At 42.9% G+C, this 23,711-nt stretch overlaps 1 protein-coding gene across 6 annotated transcripts in view; it reads right to left on the bottom strand.

Moving 5' to 3' along the window:
- Positions 1-23,711, bottom strand: part of MEGF10 (multiple EGF like domains 10) — a 174,694-nt gene that overhangs the window by 7,026 nt on the left and 143,957 nt on the right. For all 6 annotated transcript variants that reach the window (XM_090038492.1, XM_090038487.1, XM_090038488.1 and 3 more), the window contains 9 exons: positions 23,530-23,664; positions 22,464-22,592; positions 20,044-20,172; positions 18,206-18,334; positions 14,685-14,813; positions 13,810-14,046; positions 12,011-12,138; positions 11,684-11,807; positions 6,597-6,641 (listed from right to left, as the gene is read on the bottom strand). In XM_090038492.1, the coding sequence (XP_089894618.1) occupies positions 6,597-6,641; positions 11,684-11,807; positions 12,011-12,138; positions 13,810-14,046; positions 14,685-14,813; positions 18,206-18,334; positions 20,044-20,172; positions 22,464-22,592; positions 23,530-23,664 (1,185 nt within the window). The remainder of the gene's footprint in view (positions 1-6,596; positions 6,642-11,683; positions 11,808-12,010; positions 12,139-13,809; positions 14,047-14,684; positions 14,814-18,205; positions 18,335-20,043; positions 20,173-22,463; positions 22,593-23,529; positions 23,665-23,711) is intronic.

The following is a 23,711-nucleotide window of genomic DNA, read 5'->3' as shown; positions in this document are numbered from 1 at the left end:
ATCACATGTATCAGCATCCCTGCACTGAAAAATGGCAGCAGGGGTGCTTTAACTAAAGCTCATTGAATGAGCTTTAGTTAAATTGCCCGCACCACCATTTTTCAGCCCAGGGTTGCTGACACACATGATACTCTGGGTGATACACATGATACACCCCACCCCACCACCACCACTCCTGGAGCATGTGTATACATGCCCAAGGATTACAGTGTTAAGTGTGGCTGAAGGAAAAATAATGGAGATTTGGGATAGGAAATATTTCCTCGGGTTGGGAAAAGATTAGATGAATTTATTGTTTTTTTGGACCTACATCTGATTTGAGGGGGTCTCAAATCAGGTACCCCAAAATCTTTTAAGAACATTCAGCAATCCTTTTCATAGATTCATTATAAGTGATTCTTTTAATTTAAACTGGGTTCCTTTTGCAAGGAATGGATATAAATAGCTGCTTGTCTACATATTTAAGTTATTCTTCAGATTTATACAAATACTGAAAAAGGACATCTGTCCACATACTCTGTGTGCCCTTGACATAACTTAAAAATGCAACAAAATTAATCTGTAAGATGACAATAGTAAGGCAATAGAATCCAGTAGTAGATCCTACTACCAGCAAACCAGGCAACTCAAGAGCTCAAAGCACACACGTTTCCTTGCATCTTCCCAGGCTTTTAGTTCCCATCAAGGCCTGGCAAAAAGTAACTTCTCAGAGCCTCAAAGGAGATAAGTTTTAGTGTATTTTAGATTAAGAAGGGAAGAAAATTCCATAACTGGGTGCCCTCTCCCTGCAAGTAGCCCCTCTCATTTATACCACTGGGGTCCACTTTGAAGACCTCTACTGAATATACGGCTCTTGCATGGGGACAGAGGTGGTATTTCGGGTGCCAACTTAATTTAGGGTGCCGACTTAATTTTGACCAGAAGTCAAAAGCAAGGACTTTAATTTATTTTTCAATCTAGGCTAGGTACTGAAGTTACACATAAACCAGTTTAAGTGATCAGAAAGCAGTTTAAACCTATAACAGAACAGAAGTTCAGTGCACTCAGGTTGCAGACATAGGTGCAGCTCCCCAATGTAACTGAGGATGCTTTCCAGGAATGTTTTGAGTTACAGTGATTCCCCAGACCAAACAGAAGTTCACTCTTGGTACAAGGGGGGAGGGGAATCTAGCTTCTGGCTGCAGCTTTCAGCCAGTTTCCCCTAGTAATGGCCCTTGCTTCCTCCTAGCCTGTCCCTGCTTAAGAATGGGAGGGAAGATTCATAGATTTCGTAGACATTAGGGCTGGAAGGGACCTCAGAAGATCATCAAGTCCAACCCCCACTCCCAAAGGGCAGGAAGTCAGCTGGGGTCATAGGATCCCAGCAAGATAAGCATCCAGTTTGCTCTTGAAGGTGTTCAGAGTAGGTGCTTGAACCACCTCCTGTGGCAGACTGTTTCAGCTCGGATAGTAGAGAAATTCTTCCTTATGTCCAGCCTGAAATGGTCTTGCATTAGTTTATGACCATTTGACCTCGTCATCCCTTGGGGCGCTCTGGTGAACAAACGTTCCCGAGATCCTGGTGGTCACCCCTGATAAACTTATAGGTGGCCATCAGATCACCCCTGAGCCTGCGCTTTTCCGGGCTAAAGAGCCCCATGGCTCTCAGCCTGTCGTTGTAAGGTCTGTTTTCCTGACCTCTGATCATGCGCATGGCTCTTCTCTGGACTCTCTCAAACTTCTCCACATCCTTTTTGAATTGTGGACTCTAAAACTGGATGCAGTACTCCAGCTGCGGCCTCACCAAGGCTGAGTACAAGGGGAGAATGATGTCTCGGGATTTGCTCGAGAAGCATCTATGGATGCAAGCCAGCGTTCTGGTCGCTTTACTAGCCGCAGCATCGCATTGCAGGCTCATGTTCATCTTGTGGTCAATGATGAGCCCCAAATCTCTTTTTTCTGTAGTGCTAACCAGCATAGCACTGCCAAGCCTATAAGGTTTTTCTTCCCAAAGTAGAGAACCTTGCATTTTTTGGTGTTAAACACCATCAGGTTCTCATCCGCCCATTTGCTGAGCCTGTCCAGGTCAGCCTGGATCACCCGCCTGTCTTCTGGTGTGGATGCTTTGCCCCAAAGTTTGGTGTCATCGGCAAACTTGGCCAGTCCGCTCCTGACTCCAATGTCTACATCATTAATGAAGATGTTGAACAATATGGGTCCAAGGACAGAGCCTTGAGGGACCCCACTGGTCACAGGACACCGTGACGAGTGACTTCCATCAATTATAACCCTATGGGTCCGACCACGGAGCCAGTTTCCCAGCCAGTGGATCATGGTGGACCCAAGGCCACAGTTGGCTAGTTTTGCCAAGAGGTGATCATGGGATACCAGATCGAAGACTTTTTTGAAGTCAAGATATATGACATCAATCTCTTCTCCCTTGTCCAGGTGATAGGTCACCTGGTTGTAGAGGAAAATGAGATTGGTAAAACAAGACCTACCCACAACAAACCTGTGCTGGCTATCCCTTAGGATTTTGGCCTTGGCCAGTCCATTAAGGATGGCCTCTTTAATAAACTAAGATCTTCCCCAGGATAGAAGTCAGGCTAATGGGCCCATAGGTAGCTGGATCCACTTTCCCCCCTTTCTTGAAGATCGGCACCACATTGGCCTTCTTCCAGTCTTCGGGCACTACACCAGAGCGCCAGGAGTTTTCAAAGATCTGTGCCAGGGGCTGGGCTATGATGCTCAGCAGCTCCTTGAGTACCCTGGGGTGCAGATTGTCAGGGCTGGCTGACTTGAAGGTATCCAGCTTCTCAAGGTGTTCCTTCATGAGGTCAGCATTAATGAAGGGCAGGGGATCTCCCTCATCTGGTCCTCCCTGTCCTGTAGTGGGCATGGGTGTCCCATGGGATTGATGAAAGACTGATGCAAAGTACCCATTTAATAGGTTGGCTTTTTCCTGGGCATCATTTGTCAGTTGCCCCATCTGGTTCAGCAGGGGTCCAATGTTGCTCTTGCTTTTCCTCCAGCTCCCCACATATCTGAAAAAGGACTTTTTATTGTCCTTGATGCTCGAAGCTAGTTGGAGTTCAGTTGCAGCCTTGGCTTTCCTGGTTTCCTCCCTGCATGACCAGTGCAGAGTAATCCTCCTTGGAGATTAATCCTGTCCTCCATCCTTTGTAGGCTTTTCTTTTTACCCTTAGGAGGCCTGCTAGATCCCTGGAGAGTCAGGGGGGCTGCTGTGCCCTTTTGCTGCCTTTGCTTCGAGATAGAATAGATTTAGCTTGTGCATTGAGGATCACTCCCTTGAGAAGCAGCCACTCTTCCTGAGGGACATGGTCCCTTAGGGCCTGACTGACAAGCCTCCTGAGCTTGTCAAAGTTGGCTTTTCTGAAGTCAAGGACTTCCGTGTTGCTGATTGACTTGCCAGCTTTACGGCGGATGGTGAAGGTGATCAGCTCGTGGTTGCTATCACCCAGCTTCCCATCGATCACTAGGTCACCGATTAGCTCATCCCCTGTAGCCAGTGCCAGGTCGATCAGTGCTTTGCCTCTCGTTGGCCCATAGACTTCTTGAGTCAGGTAGAGGTCATCCACGCATGAGAAGAAGCTTTGTGACTGCTCGGATTTTACTGAGTGATCCTCCCATGAGATGTCTGGGTAATTGAAGTCACCCATGAGAATCATGGTCCTGGAGCATGCGGCCTCAGCCAGCTCCTGGGCGAACTCCTGGTCAAACTCAGGACTTTGGGTGGTAGGTGTGTAGTAGACTCCCACTGTTGTGTCCCCTGTGCCATGTTCCCCACAAATTTTAATCCAGAGGGTCTCTACCTGTCCACCCTGCTTGCCAATATCAGCTTGCAGGGACATGTAGCTCTCTATGTGAAGGAAAGCTACACCCCTGCCCCTTTTATCTATATGATCCCTCCTGTACAGGGTATAGACCTGTGGTCCAGTCATAGGTGGAGTTCCATGAGGTCTCTGTTATCCCAGTGACATCATAATTCTTTGCACTGAGCAGGACGACCTGATGACACCAGCGCCGCAGTCTTTGGTTGACTACGTGGATCCTCCTCTCCCTCCTCAGCCCATAGCCCGAAACTGGGAGGATTGATGAGAACACCACCTATGCTCCCAGACCCTTAAGCCCCGCTCCCAAATCCCTGTAGCGCCTCATGACCTGGCTGGGAGCACTCCGAGCTGTGACATTTGTGCCCACATGAATAAGGAGCATAGGATAGTGGTCTGTGGGCTGGAGGAGCTTTGGGATCTTCTCCGCAATGTCCCAGATGTGGGTCCCCGGGAAGCAGCAGATTTCCCAGGCTAAGGGGTCGGAGCAGCAGATTGCCCCCTCAGTCCCCCTCAGGATGGAGTCTCCCACAACAAACACCTTACGTTTTGTCTTGGGGAGAGCGGGGACAGTAGCTGCAGGTAAGTCTGTGTTGCCTGCAGGAGCTAGCAACTCAGCAGGCTCTGCTGGAGCTGCAAGAGGTGCATACCTGTTGCTAAGCTCCGGCAGGGCAGCAGCCTTGGTGCGGCGGGCCTTAGGGCCCTTGACCACCTTGATCCATGCCCCTGACTGGACAGACTGGACAGAGTGGGAGGTCCCGGAGTCCTCCTTTGTCCTTGAGGGAGATGGTGGTCTACCCTCCGGCTCCCAAGGGAGAACGGCCTGGCAATAGGAGTCAATCTCCTGCTCACAGTCCCTGATGGCACGTAGTATCTGGACTTTGGCCTGCAGCTCCTCCAGCTGGCGTGGCAAAGACCCCAAAAGGGAGCAGACCCCACACGGGGAGGTGGTGATGCTCCCAGGCCCCAGAGCCTGAAAAAGGGACAGGCAGCTCCTGCAAGCAAGAGCCAGGGGCTCCGTCTGCATGGTGCCCAGAACCAGGGGCTCTGTCTGGGTGGCAGTCTCTGAGTTGCCTGATGGGGGGGCCACAGAGCCCAAGGGGACCCAAGGGGTGCAGTGTGTGCCCATCCGTGTCATGCCTCTGGTAGGCTGGTTGCGGCTGGGACTGACTACCCTGGGGGGTTTGCAGGCAGGGTTTTGGCCCCTCCCACGCCCCCTCCTGTGCAAACTCTGCGTTAACTCACGCGCTGGCAGACAAGCGCACCTGTTTGTGCAGCCTGTTCACGTGGCTCTGGTCGCGTGGCTCCCTGGGGGGCTGGGCGAAGTAGGGGCCTGGGCGGGGGCTTTACCTACCCTGGCTCCTCACGGCAGCCTCCTCCCACTCAGAGAGGGGTTAACCCCTTCCCACCATGAGCCCCACTTGCCTCCGGTTGTGCTGGTGGTCGGCAGTGGGGTCTGCGGCTGCTGGGGGATGTCTGAGGTGTCTGGGGAGCGGGGACACGGAGGGCTTTCATCCGCATGTCTCTCGCCGCTCTGGAGCCTAACTGGGCTTTTTTGCTGTTTGGCGGGCCCTTTTAAACTGTGTGCATGTGCAGTGGGCCTGCTGTCGGGGAAAGCTGTTTTCGGGCAAGGGGGGGGCCTGCCCGGGATTTGGGGGGCCCTGCCCTACTGGAGAGGGGGGGACTGGTGAGTACCCCCTCCTACTTTTCTAAGTTAATTTACAGTCCTCCAGCATCCCAGGATGCTTTGTAGCCCTGGGGTGTACTGTCTGCTCCAGCAGAGCAGGGTCTTCCCCACTCCTTTTCTCCCTAGTCAAAACATTATAACTGCTCTGGCTGGCACAGAAATGGGGGGAGTGGGGCTGGAAAGCCCAGCACCAGACCCCAGCCAGGGTCTGCCTGGTGGGGGGGAAGGGGAGGAGTTAAGACCCCAGAAGGCTTTTCCTTTCTTCCTGCTTGAACTGGGGGGGGGGGGCGGGGAGGGTGTGGCCAGGCCCCAGCCCAGCCAAGCCAGCTGAGAATGACAGAGGGGTGGGGAGAGGTTTAAATCCCTACCCTGGCCTGCACTGGACCCCAGCTGGGGTCTGCCTGATGGGAGGCTGGGGAGGCTCCCCTGGGAGTAGGAAGTGGGGGTTTGTTGGACAACATATGGGGCATATATGGGGCAGAAAGAAACTCTTATTACCTTTTCACTCTTTCATGCATCATTTCAGTGATAAGGCACAACATGATCTAGAATTCTAATATAGTCTCCTGTCTCAAAAACCAAAAATAATTCTCAACATGACATGAAATACATACAGCCGAGTTGCATCTTATGTGGGGGTTACATTCCGAAGTCAGCACATAAGGCGAAAATTGCGTATAGTTGAAATTGCCCTTCCCGCCGGGCTTTGGTGCTAAGCAGCCACCGCCACCACATGGCCCGGACAAGATGGGTGCAGCGCTGCACAGCCCATGCATGCAGCGCAACAGCTGTGCCTTCTGCACGCACTCCTTGCCCCTCTCGTCCTCCGCGTCCTCGTCCCGCCAGGGCAGCCAGCTGAGCGTTAGTGAGCTGCCGCCCCCCAGCCATGCCAGAACGTGCAGGTGCATGCAGGCAGTACCACGCAGTGCCGCATTATGCATTGTGCCCTGGCCAGCACCCGGCGGCCAGCCCCAGCAGCTGAGCACGTATAGCTGAATTCGCGTAAGTTAAATACGTGTAAGATGCGACTCGACTGTATATGTAATTTCATGTAATTATATCAGAAAATGAAAATTCACCTTTCAGGGATTTTCCCAGATATCCTCTGTCAAGTCCAAAAGCCCCTATGAAAAAGGAGAAACAAAAATACAGAATATTTAGCAAATCCAATTAAAATCATTGATTCTAAATCTCTATGAATCAATTCATGCTTAATTTCTCTCTCAGCAGAGAAATTATTCTGTGAGAAGAACACAGGTATACTTCCAAGTTAATGTGATTTTGCACCTATATATTGACTAATAATGGTTCCTTGAGCAGAGTATTCCTAGATTTATAGAGTTAAAGTGAGAAAGGACGGTTAGATCAGCTGGTCTCATTTCCTGTGCAACACAGGTCATTAAATCTCACCAAGTTACCTTTGTATTTAGCTCAATAACTTTGTTTAACTAAAGCATAATTTGTGCTTGGCCAAAGCACATCTTTTAGAAAATCATCCTCCACTCTTTATTCAAAGTCATCACAAGACAGAGGATCCACCACTTCCCCTGGTAGATTGATCCAGTGATCAATCACTTCCAATGTCTGAACTTGTTTAGCTTCAGTTGCCAAGTACTGATTCCTGTTGTGCTTTCTCAGCCGTAAAAAAAATTTATCCAGCCCTTGAATCAATTTTGCAGGTCTTTTCCGCACCTTGTGCAATTTTTCAACATCTTTTTAAAAATGTGGACACGGAGCTGTGTGTAGTATTCCAGTACTGGTTTAACCAATGCCAAAAAACCACTCTCCTACTCGTTCTCATGGCTTTTCTGATTACACTCTAGTCAGTAGTCCTTCTTGCCATAATGTTGCCAAGAGAAATCATATTGAGTTGCTTGTGGACTATGGCTATGTCTAGAAGGTGCTGGAGAGACTGTAGCTGGAGTACTGCATCCAGTTCTGGGCACCACACTTTAACAAGGACATGGACAAGCTTGAGAGAGTCCACAGAAGAGCACACTGTATGATCAGAGTCTTAAAAGGCAAGCCATATGAGGAAAGGCTGAGGGAGCTGGGACTCTTCAGCCTGAGGAAAGGAAGGCTGAGAGGAGACCTAGCAGCAGCTTACCACTACACTAGGGGAGTATACATCAAGGGCTCAGTGAGCAACTGTTCACCAGGGCACCTGAGGGGAAAATGAGGAGTAATGGCTACAAACTCCTGCAAGATCGATTCAGGCACAACATTAGGAAAAACTTCTTCACAGTCAGGGTGTCCAGAGCGTGGAATAAGCTCCTTTCAGAGGTGGTACAATCACCTACTCTGGAAATGTTCAAGATAAAACTAGATAGTCACCTTGCTGGGGTCACCTGACCCCCAGTTAGCTTTCCTGCTTGGTGCAGGGGGCTGGACCCAATGATCTTCCAAGGTCCCTTCCAGCCTTACAATCTATGTATCTATAAGCAGAGGTGAACAGCACAAAGAGAACTAATTCAGTGCACACAAGCTCCTGAAACAGAAGCTGTCTGAGTATGGTACTGTACATAGGCCGGTAAACACTGTTGGGACTGCACAATTTCCAGTTTAGGAGAGTGCTCACTGATGTGTCTCAGTGTGGTGCTGCTTTGCATTGTATATAAGCTAAAACCCCTAGAACTTTTCTAGAGTCACTACTATTCAGGATATAGTCCCCCATGCTGTAGGTGTAATTTGCACTTCTTGTTCCCAGATGTGTATTTTGTTTAAATGTGCTCAGCTAGCCAAGTGATCCACAGCACCTTTCATGACTGCCTTGTCTTCATTTTTATTTACTGCTCTGCCAACCTTGGTCTCATTCACAAGTTTTATCAGCAGTGGTTTTATATTTATTTCCACACTGCTGTTGATGAAAATGATGAATAGCTTTGGGCTTAGTATTAAGCCATGCAAAACCCCAACATAATCCCCTCATCATGTGATGATTCCCACTGACAATTCTCATTAGCCAATTCATAATTCATTTAAAGTATTATACTATTTTTAATCAGAATGTGTACTAAGTCAATTATTTTACAAAAGGTCAAGGAATATTACATCTATACAACTATGTCTGCCAAACTTGTAATATCTTTAAAGATCTATTTTCCATTTAAAATGTTGACTAGCATTAATTACATTTTTCTCCTTTAAATCTTAATTAATGAGAGCCCATATCCCTGTCGTTTTGCCCTGGACAGAGGTGAGGTCAGCCAGTCTGTAGTTGCCCTGTTCATTCCACTTCCTCTGTTTGAATATTGGCACAATATTAGCACTCTTTTAGGCTGGCAGTTTGGGTTTTTGATAAATTGACACTGTTACCATCAGCCAACTTTTTTAGTTTTTGGGTGCTAGATCTTCAACCAATCCCAGTAAATGCACACAACAGTCAGAAGAAAATGCAAAAAGATATGCATTTAAGGGGGACCTGTGCCCCTTAAACCTTGTCTCCCTAGGATTGAGAGAGTATCTTCTAAATAGGCACTATTTAGAAAAACTAGACATGTACAAGTCCACAGGGCTGGATGCAATGCATCTGAGAGTGCTGAGTTGGCTGATGTAACTGCAGAGCTCCTGGCCATTATCTTTGAGAACTCATGGTAATTGGAAGAGGTCCTAGACAACTGGAAAAGGACAAATATAGTGCCCATCTTTAAGAAAGGGAAGAAGGAGGATCCCGGGAACTACAGACCAGTCAACATCACCTCAGTCTCCAGAAAAATCTTGGAATAAGTCCTCAATGAATCTATTTATAATCACTTGGAGGCAAAGGTGTTCGGGAATAGTCAGCATAGATTTACCAAGGGCAAGTCATGCCTGGGCAACCTGATAGCCTTCTATGATGAGATAACTGGCTCTGTGAATGCAGAGAAAGCAGCGGACGTAATATACCTGCACTTTAGCAAGGCTTTTGATATCGTCTCCCACAACATTCCGGCAAGCAAGCTGAGGAACTACGTGTTGGATGAATAGACTGTAACGTGGATAAAAAGCTGGCTGGATCATCAAGCTCAGCAGGGTGTAATCAATGGCTCAACGTCGAGTTGGCAGGCAGTAACAAGTGGAGTGCTCATGGGGTCAGTTTTGGGGCCGGTTTTGTTCAATATCTTCATTTACAATCTGGAAGATGGGATGGATTGCACCCTAAGCAAGTTTGCAGATGACATCAAGTGCAGGGGTAGGACTGGGTCAAAAGAAATTTCATGAGGTTCAACAAGGACAAGTGTAAAGTCCTGCACTTAGGACAGAAGAATCCCATGCACTGTTATAGGCTTGGGACCAACTGGCTAAGCAACAGCTCTGTAGAAAAGGACCTGGGGGTTACACTGAATAATCAGATGGATATAAATTAGCAATGTGCCCTTGTTTCCCAGAAAACTAAAAGCATACTGGGCTGCATTAGTAGGAGCATTGCCAGCAGATTGAGGGAAGTGATTATTCTACTTTGTTCAGCACTGGTGAGGCCACATCTGGAGTACTGTGTCCAGTTTTGGGCCTTCCACCACAGAAAGGATGTGGATAACTTGGAAAGAGTCCAGGGCAATGAAAATGGTTAGGGGGCTGGGGCACATGATCTCTGAGGAGAGGCTGAGGGAACTGGTCTTATTTAGTTTGGAGAAGAGAAGACTGAGAGGGGATTTGATAGCAGCTTTTAACTACCTGAAGGGTGGTTACAAAGAAGATGGAGCTAAACTGTTCTCAGTGGTGACAGATAACACAACAAGGAACAGTGGTCTCAAGCTGCAGCAGGAGAAGTTTAGGTTGGATATGAGGACATACATTCTTGCTAGGAAGATGGTGAAGCACTGGAACAGGTTACCCAGAGAAGTGGTAGAATCTCCACCCTTGGAGGTTTTTAAGGCCTGGCTTGACAAAACCCTGGCTGGAATGATCTAGCTAGAGATGGTCCTGCTTTGAGCAGGGGTTGGACTAAATGACCTCCTGAGGTCCCTTTCAGCCCTTATTTTCTATGATTCTATGATCTTCCCTATGACAGAGATATAAACTCTCCACCCTGATTCTTTCATATCTGGTGTGCCTTTTGCATGTGTTCCTGCTCCCTACTCTGGCTTTCATCTACATTTATTGGTAAGGCAAAAATGTGTAGTGCAGAGACACTTCCTACTAGTTTTTACATACTATATAAAATAAATCATATGGTTTTCATTGTACAGAGAACATTTGCTGAAAAAGTCACCATAAAATGAATCCTACTCTTTCTGTCCTCTAGCTTTGTTTCAGTTTTTAAAACTTCATCAAATTTGCAAATTTACCATTTTCCAGCAAGTCAAAACAAAAGGGACAGGTTTCAGACAGATGTACTCAGCAGATTTGAGATGGTGACCAAAAGTATGCCTAGAATGCCAGAGGACAGTAGGATAAGGAGGCGCTGGCCTAAAAAGAGGGACAATAGTTTTCCACTACCAGTTTCCTATCCTCTAGCTGCTACTCCAACGGTACAAGGGGGACTTAATTTAGGCTGAGAAACTGGCTATAGTATTCTAACAAGGTTTGGCCTAGCTAAGCCCTTCTTTATTTTTCAAAATACAGTTTGGGCTTTTTTGCTATGATGTCCTGTCATTTCCATTGCTAATTTAATTTCCAGTAGTACATCTACCAGGGATCTAATTGTATATTGGCAAGAAGGTGATTTAAATAAATTCTGTATTCCATGTTTCTTAATAACTGTTTGCAAAAATACATTTTATTTCTGAAATGCAAGTACATGTACTTCATTCTGGAGATAAAAATGGGACTCTGCAGTATCTTATTGACTGAACAGGCCAGTACATTTTTACAAGAATGACTCTATGATCCATATGCCTTCTGTCTTATAATATTAGATAAAAAGAGGATTAGCAATATAATGTAGGTTCCATTGCCTCTGTGTTGGGCACAGGGTTGAATCACAATGCCTCAGATGTCCAGGTAGTAGAGCCACAGTTTTCACTGTGGAAACTGTGAATAATACGCCATTATCCAACCTGAAAAAGAATCAAGGTCATGGCTTTGACCCATTCCAACCCAATTCAGCAAGACTGACTGTCCTGGCAATATCTGCTACCTTCAGAGAAGAACCACCAGATTGTGCCCATGCCCTGCAAAATCACTGATCGGCTATCCATCAGACCCAGGCAGGATCACGTATGCTACCCGTTCTCTCTGTCTTTACCGAGCTCGTTGAGGTAGCCACCATGCTTCCAATCAGCAGGCAATGTCCCTGCGTAGTCGATAACTGCACCTCGCTTTCCAGGTTCCACATTCTTAAGATTCACAAAGAGCTGGTTGTTTTTAGTCTATTTGAAAGAAAGAAAGATAATACAGCTTAAAGCCAGTGTTCACCCAAGGGGATAACTGTAGGAAATAGAAATAAATCCAGTATGAGAGAGTAAGGAATCAACTACTTTACAAAAATGACTTTCATAAAAATGCACAATGAAAAAGAAAACACTGATTTCCCTGTTCTGCACAACTGCCACTATATTTCATGGTGTTTTACCTTTGCAAGGGTCATCCTGTCCATGTTGTTGACATGAGATGGGGTTGTGCACTGTGTTAGGGTGTGATAGCTAGGGTTGGAGAAGTAGTGACTATTAGTATTTCCACCATTACTGTGAGGAATGGTTTCTGAAAAGAAAGGGAAAGGAAAATGCATAATTTAAAGGAACATGGTACTGCCTTTTGAGGATACATTCCTGATACTCTGAATCCATTGGCTTTAGAGATTGCTTCAATATTGCTCAAGAAATGAAGCTCTAAAATTATTAAATTGTATTTTAATTGTAATATTTATTAAATTATATAAATCAAAGATACAGAATAGCTACTGATATAACAGGTCTTCCCCTGGGGCAAAGAAACACACTTCTGAGTATAATTCCATCCCTTCTCTCAATTCAGTCCCTTCGCTTCCATAAGCTGTCACCCTTGGTGCTAATTGTAACTTCCCTATTCCACAATTTTCAAACATACCTTTGTCTGCTTTGATGATTGCTGTTTGTGTCCCCACAAGACCAAGCTTTCCTAATTCATGTTTAGGATGCTGCTGCCTGGAGTTTCATGTATACAGAGGAGTGTGACCGTATCTACCCACCTTTCACATACCTCCACCTAGGCAACAGGATTTAAATGAAAACTGCCTTGCTTTTTTTTTTTTTTTTTTCCAAATCCTGCACGACTTTTGAGGTTAGTGCATGGCTGTTGTCCCAACTCCCTTTCCCCACTCTCTTCACATCTCATGCTTCCCTGCCTCCTGCAATGCCTTTGTATCCAACTCACTGGTTCAATGTCATTCTTAGCTAAAACCATGTCTTCTCACCCTTTCTTATGCTGTATAAATAGTTATGAGAAGAACAGAGCAATATAAACTGTCAGCAGACTTCCTAACCTGCTATTGTGGTTCAGTAATAGAATCCTTGTCTCCACATCGGAGACTGGGGTTCAGTTCAACATCCATTGAGGCACCACATGTCTGGACTTGGTCTGCCATTTGGATGCTGTCTCATTGGCCTAAAGCAGAGATAAAAGGTCTGGGCAGCCTCTACCCATTCATACTCCTGCCTAGTTGTATGCATCAAAGGTCCTGGTGACCTCTCATGAGGTCACCAGAAGGATTGATGGTTACTTACTATGTGGTTGCATCTACACATTGCCCTACAGCAATGTAGCGATGCACTAGGTTGCCATACAGTGCACTTCCCCATTTTAACATGCTACAGTGATGCAGTGGCAAAATCTGTGCACCACATGCATGTCACAGTACAGGTGGTTACGTTAGTAGCAACGTCACCATATGGCAACATGTAGACATGCCCTGTATTTCCTAAATCTAAAAATATATTTTGGCACATATAATTGCATGGTATGTTGCCAGTATTTTTTTTTGTTTAAAGGTAAACATGTAGTACACATATTTTCTAGTATAATTAGGCTAAATGCACCAATTAAAAAGCTATATTGCATAATATGCAGCAACTCCAAGCTTTGGCTATTGTTCCAGTTTCACTCAGAGCTACAACACAGTGCCCCTGGAAGATGACACTTAATGGAAGGGGGCTGCAACCTTCCAACAAGTTGAGGACTACTTATGGTAGTGTGGGCTCCAAACTGGATGCTTCTAGCTGATGAGGAGGTATTCTATCCTTTCTCAGATCTGTAAAAGCATGCATGTAGATAGTTTATGGGTTTGATAAAGAAAACAAATAGTTGTGAAAGTCAAGAGGGAGAGAGAAAAAAACCTTCCTGTTCATTCCAACTGTGATTTACTTAGTTATGCTCCCCACGCAGCTCTGCACCTACCTGAAATGGTGTAATCTGCATTGATGACCCTCATAGCAGGTGTATAGGTAACTGCTGGCATATTTGTTTCTTTCCCCTTCTGCTTCTGTCTATAAATGATGAATAGTGCTAGCAGGAAGAGGATGACAAGGACAAGAATAATGATGCCTGCTATAGCACCTATCTGGTATGAGTCTGTGGGGATAGCAGTACTGGTACGGCTTAAACTGTTTAAGTTTCCTACTATGATTACACCAGCTGGAAAACAAAAGAAAGTGAAAATATAAGGCATAAATCCATGCAAGTATTATCTGTACAGAACATAGAATTAAATCCTATTTGTAAAGTATATTATATTTATTTCTGGATTTAAATACAGTTAAAATTAGGTTAAAAAAAAAAAAAGGAAAGCTGTCCCCAGCTTTACCCAATGCATATACACACACACACACACATACCCTCACCAGAGACACTGCAAAAGTAATGTGATTTTTACACCTATGTACTCGAGGGGCTGAAATAGCATTCTGTTCTCTAGGCAAAAAACATATAATGTATAATGTACACAATCCACCAGAAGCTGTATATAGAAGTTGTATGATATTACACTGAAGAAATATCATCAAATGCAGCTTAAAAAGGCAAATATATACTTTCCCTAACTCAGACATTCACAGGTCTCATTCCAATAATCTATCAATAAGGCACCTGATGAGTAAAGAGTCCTAAACACAAAATACCACTCTTAAACAAACAAGAAAGCCATTTATATATACAGCTCATTTTAGTGACTGAATTTAATATTTAGGAACATATGACATTGCAGAGGAATAACTCCATTGATATTTTGCAGAACTTTCATAGTCATTTGATTTCATGTCAAAAGAGACAGTTACCTTGATCACACCTTGCTCCTTTCCAGCCTGGGCTGCAATAGCAAGTTCCTGTGATGTGGTCACAAGTTGAGTTATTCAGACAGTCGCATATTTGCCGGCAGCCATAACCATATGTACCCTGGGGACATTCTGTGCAAAACAGGAGAAATGAAATGAAGATGTTTAATCCTAAACCTACAAATCTGAGCTGTGTGCAGTTAGTGCTAAAGAACTGTTTCAGTATTACAGACATTCAGTATTAGTACTTGCCATTATCAAAAATGCACATCTGTATAAGTGACCAGCAGGTGGCAATATGTTATTAGTGTTAGATTTTTATAAAAATATATATATTTTTGTTCTAAATGCTGAAAATGTTCAAAAGTAAATATTCCAGGCCTGATTTTCCATACCCCAGCACCTATTTAACATCTGTGCAAAATGCTGCAACATCAGAATGGCTCAAGCTTAAATCAGGCACGGGGGAATCAGGCACTGTGGGTGCTTGCAGACATTAAACAAAACTCACAAAAAGGGTGCTTTCCTTTAAACTCACCGCAGGAGCCCTGTAGGAGCATTCCCAGAAGAGGGGAATACTGGCAACATAATGCCCCGTAGGAGCATTCCTAAAAGAGGCAGCACTTTAGCTGGACTTAGCTCATCTGACATCTGTAAAGAATGGGTGCTTTAGTGGGGTGTTTTTGTGCTTTATCTAATAGCTGACTGAATCAGTTTTAGCTAAAAGCAACGAAAAGCCCTGCTGAAGCACCCAATCTATACAGATGCTGCAGAGCTGCACTGCTTCTTCCAGTAAAGCACAAGGGTTGGGGTTTTTTTTTATTTTTTAACATCTGTACGCAGCCTGTGTGCACAAAGTGCCAGGTTTAGTTCCTGTATACAACTTTACATAAGGTCTGAATTTGGCCCAAGATAATTATAGAATACTTTCACATGGAGGCATGCAAAGAGGAAATAATAAGACAAGACGACGCTCACAGGTTTTGAAAGTGAACTATTTGTATGATTTTTCATAAATTAGTCTTGCATGCAGTAATAAAGATTTGCAACCAATAATAAATTCTTGATTAAAGTGTCTTTTTGACCATGTAATTAGCATCACATGTTGAAAGCTTTGGTTTCTTTCATACTACCAAATGTGTTGCTGGTTGCTTCACTGAACAAAGCTAGTTTACAGAAGTATAATACACAAAGAGAAATGGGCAAACTTTTTGGAGCCTAAGTTTTGTGAAACTCCCTGTCTCTAGGGTGGATTTGCAAACCTAGTTCATATTCTCTATTTTCTTTTTCTTGTCATTAAGTTTATTTCTATTTGCACCAAATTACAGCTGGTTAGAAAATGGAATTTCTTTTCCACAGAATATTCTGATATTTTGAAATTCTGAATTGGAATGGAAAGTCAACACTGTGAAATTTTTCAGACCTAAATCTAAAAAATTCTGATTCAGAAGCATTAAAACATTTAGACAAATCATGTTGCATCATTTCATTTTGATAATATCTGAACATAATATTATATATCAAATGTACAGTATGTAGTAGTGACTATAATGCATAAAAATATTAGCAATGTTTGATATAAAAGCCCAAATGTTTTAACTTATCAAAAATGTACTGTTATTACTCTTAAAAATAAAACATTTTTGCAAAATCAAAATGAAGTGGCAAAGTCCAAAGGGTTCATTTCAACATTCTGCTGGGAAAATACGTCAATATTAATAAGTCCCTGCCAAATACTTAATTTTCAATTAAGCTACATATTCCAATGGAAAACTTCTTTGTCCAAAATGTTTTGACCACCTTTACCAACACAGATTAATTTTTACGAATACAACACCTGGCACAACTAAGGAAAACTGTGTTGCACATGTGTCAAACAGACCTGCACAAACCCCCTTTGACAAAACCCTTATATATGACCCAATCAACCCCCAAAACAGAATTAAATACAACTTATGCTGTATGTAGGTAGGCCTCTTCTGAACAGGGTTCAGTTTCCTGTATAATAGGATTCATCATTGGATGTATTAGGAAGAGAAGAACCATTCTTTTGACCCCTGCAAAAACTAGAGCAGCACAACTGTGTGCATACAGAACTGATTGTTCTCTCACTTTATTGCAAATCAGAAATAACCCTACCGATGCCATTAGTGTAAAATGAGGACGTGTGAAAGAAGAACCAGGGAAAAGTCCCTAGTTATAGCAAATATAATATGCCATGTTATAGGACCATAGGATGCTCTGAAAAAGTACAACTGGAAGGGATCTCATGGGGTCATATAATCCAGCCCCTGCTCAAGGCAGGAGCATCCCTGACTAAACCATCCCAGCCAAGTGTCTGTCTAACTTGCTCTTGAAAACTTTCAGGGATGGAGATTCCGTGCTTTTTCTAGGCAGTCAGTTCCAACATTTAACCACCCTCACAGAAAGTTCCTCCTAATCTGCAACTTAAATTTCCCCTGCTGAAGCTTGAGGGCACTGCTCCTATTCCTGTCCCCTACAATCACAGGAAAAAGCCTCCTCTGCATAATTCCACTGATTTAGAAATATACTCTGGGGATAAATTTGCCCCATGGGGCACATCCAGACGAGTGTGGATGTTTATTTCCCCGGGGACATCTAGTGGCAGCACACCTTGTGCCACTGCTACTTGCCCCAGGGAATGCCTGTGCCACACACACGTTGGTTACCCTGCATGGGGTAGGGGAGGCTGAGGCCAGGAACTGGGACAGGCTCCAGCAGCCTTACTGGGCCCTGGGGGCCTCCTGGGGCTGCAGCCACAGTGGAAACCTGGCTGGCAGCTGGAGTGTAGCTCTAGCTAGCCAGGCTCCAGTTTGGGGCAGCATGTGCTGCCGCCACGTGCACCACTCCACTTTTTTTCAGCATGAGATTTTTTGCTTCCAGGATCTCCCAGGGTCAAAAAATCCCCTTGCGTTGAAGGTGTTTCCCGCACTGCTACCTTGCATGTGCAATGGGTGGCACCACAGACGGGCCTGCGGTGCCACATACTGCACGTCTGTGCTTGTCTGGATGTGGCTATTAGGATTAGGGTTGATTTCCTTTGTCTAATCTTTGGTCTTCTGGTTATTCATTTTTTTACCAAGGCTTTATAGCACTGTTTGTTACTTGGACTCATTTTTTTTCCATGGCTCTATAAGTTTTTTAATATCATGCAAAGACAACTGGAGAGTTGTATAGATTCTTTTAAAACATAGATATAAATTGAAACAAACTATAAGTAAGAGTTGAATATAAATATGAGTCTTTAATTACCCCATCTCCTAGGCTTTCCCCAGATAGAGAAATAATTGTAATATCAAATGACAGACACTTAGAGCCAAATTCTGGAGCACTTCTTCAGTCAAAAATTTCACTTAAAACAATGCTTTTCTGTTTTCATTTTGTTTTGTTCTGGTTTGGTTTGGTTTTCTCTCTCTGAATAAGGACTCAGAATAACAGAAGTTAGTCTAGGGATTTTTGCATTTGTTCCTACCATGCATGAATAATTTTTGCTTCCTACTCACTCTGTTCACAATGTTTGCCCATGAATCCTGTGCGGCATGTACACTGTCCTGTTATGTGGTCACAGTCAGCTCCGTTCTGACACTGGCATATTAATGCACAATCTTTCCCATAAAACCCCAAGGGACATCCTGCAGTGAAAAAGGAAAAAAAGAAGACAAAAGGGTTTCATGAAGAATATAAAAGCATTATCACTTATTATGAAAACCATTCATGTAGTATCTCAAATTTACATGGTGCTTCCTAAACATAATAGATTAAGATTTTCCCTATTCTGAAGAGTTTATTATCTAAATTAGACAAACAAGTTAGATAAGAGCAGCTAAGGAGGATGTGGGAATGGTGGATGATTAGAGAAGGTATGTAAGAAGGATTGCTGGAAGAAATGGGAGACATTTGAAGGAGGAGAAAGAGGGCACTTTGTGCACAAGAACGGGGAGACTGAATAATGAATGGATCTTTGGTCATATTTTCTGCACAGTTGATGTTGAAGCATAAAAGAGTAAAAATAATAACATACTGTATCTCAGCTCCGCACAAAGATGCCATTTCTGTTTGAAGAAGACATATCACTGTAAAGAGATCATTATTCACCAGCAGGAAGCAAAATAACTGTGATAGCTGACAGATGAACCAGTACAGTGAATGTCTTCCAAAGCTCCATCCATATGCCCCTATAATAAATGTGTTATTTCCTGCTACTCTGACATTGTGCTATTGCAAAAAGAGAGTTCTAACTTTAAAGTCTATGATTCTAAGCTCTGCACACAAAACAGATTTCAGATGTACTTTTAGAGCTCAAAGATGGAGAGGATACCTGGCTTCAGTGTAAGCCAAACAATAGCTGCAAATGTAATCTTACTGTACTTGTAATAAAGAGCATAAGACATGCACAGTCCCTCTATCAGGAGACGAATTCTTTCCAACTTTGTTTTAACTAATGACCAACACATAATGGCTGTCACATGCCATCGAACAGTTGAACATTAAACATTGGCTGTATCTGATTTTTTAATGTAAAGTTCTTGGAGCTCACAAGTATTAAAATGTATTTGTATTTATATCATAAGGAAACTCCCAGAGTTGAGTACTAATTAGTAGCATTATGATATTCCATTTCTGGATCCAGATAAGACAGTGGCTATGTCAATTTCTAATATGTGTGTGAGGGCTCATAGCCATTGGAGAAAATTGTTACTTTTAAATGAGTGATTACACAGGTAAGAGAACTCGAATGTGATCACTTTGCAAGATTTCTAGGAAGGGGAATGTGCCTTGGTGGATCACTGCCAAGGATTGGGCAGGGGGCTGGACCCAATGATCTTGCAAGGTCCCTTCCAGCCCTAATGTCTATGAAATCTACAGTCCTGGATAATGATGTTGTTGCCAAATCTACCAGATTCTCAGTGGTAGAATACCTCTCAAAGGATGGTTTGGGTAGGGGAAGGGTTTCAGCAAGCCCCTAAATTACATACTAAAGACTCTAGCATCTCAATGTCAGAATCATTTATTCAGCATATGTGCATGAAAACCTCTTCAAGTGATACTCCTGTAGACTCCTGGCTGCAACTGAAAGCTACTATCCTCTACAAGTGGCTCAGAAAGAGGGCAGTAATGCAAACTGCCCACACTTGTCCAAGAGAGAATTTCTTCCCAGCTGTAGCACTCTATACTAACTCAAGGGACTACAATTTTCAATCCCTGCACCAGCAGAAATAAGTCACACACTCTGGATCAGAATCATACAACAGGGTTAGAGGATCAGTGAACAATAAGGGAGTGCTGAAAATAAAGAACATTAGGCACACAACAACATGAGAAGACAATAAGAGCAACTTACTCTGTGTACAATAGAGGCCAGTCCATCCTGGAGTACATTTACACTCCCCATCATAGGCACTGCAGTAAGCTCCATTATGGCAATTGCATGTGTGAATACAGTTTGGACCCCAATGAGAGGGTGGGCAAGCTAAAACAATCGCAATCAATTAATTAATTTCGCCTGACAAAGACATTTACCATTTGTGACCGTACAGCAATACTACATTTAAATACTAGGGATTACTCAATTCCTCTGTCTGCTCATTTTCAATTAGTTAGCTCACCCGGAGGTCTCTAATTTACTCACTTTCCCCCATCAATTTACCAATTGATAGCATCCTTCTAGCAAACAGGTAATCACAAAAAATAAAAGTTAGTGAGTGTTTCTATATGCATCCAGGATTGCAAATGGTACAGGCAAAGTTTCAGAAGCTGCTTTGAAAATTGTATATTGAATTGGAAACAGAAGTCTATTAACAGGAAGAGAGCTGAAATATCCTCCAAAATCCTAAACATTTATAAGTAGCTACAGAAAAAGTATATGTATAGATGAACATATCAGATGCCTTGGAGAACAGAAAGTACGGAGTCCCTTGTAAGAATGACGTATTATTTTTGATTAATTACTTTATAATTTTCTACTTTGATGAGTTTTGCCATTTTTCATAGTGAAAGCATTAGATCAAAGTTGTTCTGCTGAATTTCAATAGTCTTGTGGAACCACAGAATGCATATTTTATGGAAGAAAAGACATTAGACATTGGAGCTTAATTGCTGATTTTGCCTATGTAAAATGTAAGGTAGTATTATACAGATTTGATTGATCAGAGATCTAGACAGCTTCTCAGAGACAGGTCAGTAGTTGTACGTTTTAATAAAAGTTTGTATTTACCAAGTGGCTTTTTATATGTATGGTCTATATTTTTTTAGGAACTGTTGCCACAGTCCAAAAGTCATTTTATTAAAAAAAATACACTTTAATTTAAAAAAACCTTTTGCAAGAACTATCTGCTTCTTTGAATTTCGCTCTTGTCCTTTTCTGATGTTTTCAGGTTGTGTGAGATGAAGAATATTGTTAATTCATTGCATGAAGTTAGTGGTCAGCCAAAAAAGAATGTCAGGTCACACACAGAAAAGAGGTTAGTTAGTATCAAGGAGGCCTCCAGTTCATGTAGCAATCAATGAAACCATTATCTTCTATGAGAAATAAAAGCCCTAACACAAACCAAATAAACTTCCTCTCTTGTGGTCATGAGCACATTGTTAACAGAAACACCATTAATTTGTCTGGCATCACTTTCTTGAGTTGCTCATGAGAGTGAGCATGGCCTCTTCCCAAATACTCCACCCCAGTATGGAGCTGAAAATGGCAGAACAAGAGCCATCATCTAACAAAGAATTTTGCCATTGAGCTTAACTGGAGAAGCAGACCCTACATTTTTCCTGTGGTACTAATGGCAGTTGTGGGTGCTAACCACTTTTTAAAATTTAGCCAACAAATCTTCAAATTAACCAGATGTGGCACTGCACTGGAACATAGCTAGTTATCCTGAATTAGACAAACTGTGAGTGACAGAAATAAGTGAGGCATGTTATTAAGAGATTCATCTCCTGAGAGAATGTACAGCCTTCTTTTATATATACAATATATATATTAGTACAACACAGTACTAAGCAAAGATAGAAATGTTAAGTAAACAAGTAAGCCTGGGTGTTGGAAGCAACAGCTATTTTAGCACTGTGCTCCACCTGAATTAATGTATTTGGCTTCTTAGCTTGCTCATAAAAACATACCTTTGGTGTCTAATCTCTCTGCTCCAGGTCACAAAATATTCCCCTGAAGTTTTTTTATTCAAGGTACAAGACTGGGTACTGAGGTTACTGTTGTAATAGGCCATGCATCCCCCAAAATACCAATGTAAAATATTTAATTTATTGTAGTAATTACTCACTCAAGTAGACCCAGCAGAAATATTCGTAGAAAGTCCATATTTAATACAATATGGATCTCTACCAATTATAAGGAAACCAGGGATCAGTCAATTCCCCTTGCCCCTCCATAACATGGAGATGATAATAATATTACTTCTATACCTCATAACAGTTCTCTGCAGACAAATTTATTAGTGGGCGTGAGGTGCTCCCAAAAGATGGTGACATGGGCCATGTCTAGTTAGTTAGATAAATGCATAATAAATCTTAATATTTGAATTTACAAGAGCGAAACTTCTATACCACATTCATAAGGCAAATGTTAATGACAATGCATTTAAAATGCAATGTAAGCGAACATCTCTTAATCGTATACCATGGACATCCTTATGATTTATCAGTCTGGTACGACAATTTCTTCACCATCAAGAAGAGGATTAAAAGGAGCTGAACCATGCCTAGTAGATTTATAAGGCATCTCATGGGACAAAAAAAAATGGTACTTACGCTGAGAGCAATCACTGCCAATCCAACCAGGGTAACATTGACAGGATCTGTCGATGGGATTACATGTTCCATTGTTGGTGCATGTACAGATGCCAACACAGTTTTTGCCAAATCTGCCACTGGGACACACTGTGAAGAAGTGATTAGTATCACAGCCTATCAGTAACTTACAATTGTATTGTTTCCTCTATTTTTAAAATTTGATTTTTAAATCTGGTATCTTGGATCAAGAAAAAATGTATTTAGTAAATATTGTTATAAATGCAATCAAGTATATTTATATTACATCAATACTTTAATTTCTGAAGAGCATGATCTCTCCAAAGCGTCAAGAAAAACATTTTTCAGATTTTAAGGGCTGCATTTTTTAAATTCTGGCTTTAATTTCTGCATTTACAAACTACAGATAGAAAAAAAATACACGGATTACCATAGTTTCTCACATACAACATATCACCCCCTTTTGCTCCCCCAACCCTTGCAAAATTGCAGTGCATGTAGAAAACAGGGAAGCTGATTATCTCCCTAGAGTTGGAAGTACCTGCTCCACAGTGCAGCAGCTGTGGTATTACTGTTCAGGCTGTTCAGGCAGCTGGAGTCAATTGACTAAATGGATTGTTTTTTATGCTAGAGGTGTTAATGATCTGTCTCTTCTTAAATAGTCTTAATGTTCTACTAATCAAGCCAACCTTTCTTAGGGCAATTTTGTTGCAGGCTTCTGTCTTTCTGTTTCATAGCCTCTATAGCACAGCCCCTTTAGCTCTTTATAATGATCCAGCAGGTGGGAATTCAGCTGTAGTTATGCAGGAAGGGGAGAGTGAAACATATGAAGATTAGTCTATGCCCCTGCCCGGCGTAGCCATAATCTAGAAAAAAAAATCTTTTTCATTCTACCTTTCAAAAAAAAAAAAAAGTTAAGTATTATATTTGGGGGTATACTGTAGGCAAGAAAATATGATACTTTAAGGTCATGTGGTCCCTGGAGGTGTGGAATACACACAATAAAAAACTGAAACATTTGACCCCTGTATCCTGTACAGGGACCTTTATTAAAGAGGGTTTGTACCTTCATTGCAGAGGGCACCTGTGAATCCTGGTAAGCAATCACAAAGGCCGGTAACATGATGGCAAGGGCCGCTGCTGTGCACACACTGGGGACAGGTCTGGCTACACCGATGTCCATAAAACCCAGGAGAACAAACTGAAACCAAAAAGAAAAGTACTGATATTTCTTTTTGTATTTTCTAC

This window comes from Crocodylus siamensis, chromosome 3 (assembly GCF_052110815.1).
Source record: "Crocodylus siamensis isolate JL-2025a chromosome 3, ASM5211081v1, whole genome shotgun sequence".
Lineage (NCBI taxonomy): Eukaryota > Metazoa > Chordata > Crocodylia > Crocodylidae > Crocodylus > Crocodylus siamensis.
This window is presented reverse-complemented; position numbering and strand designations above follow the sequence as displayed.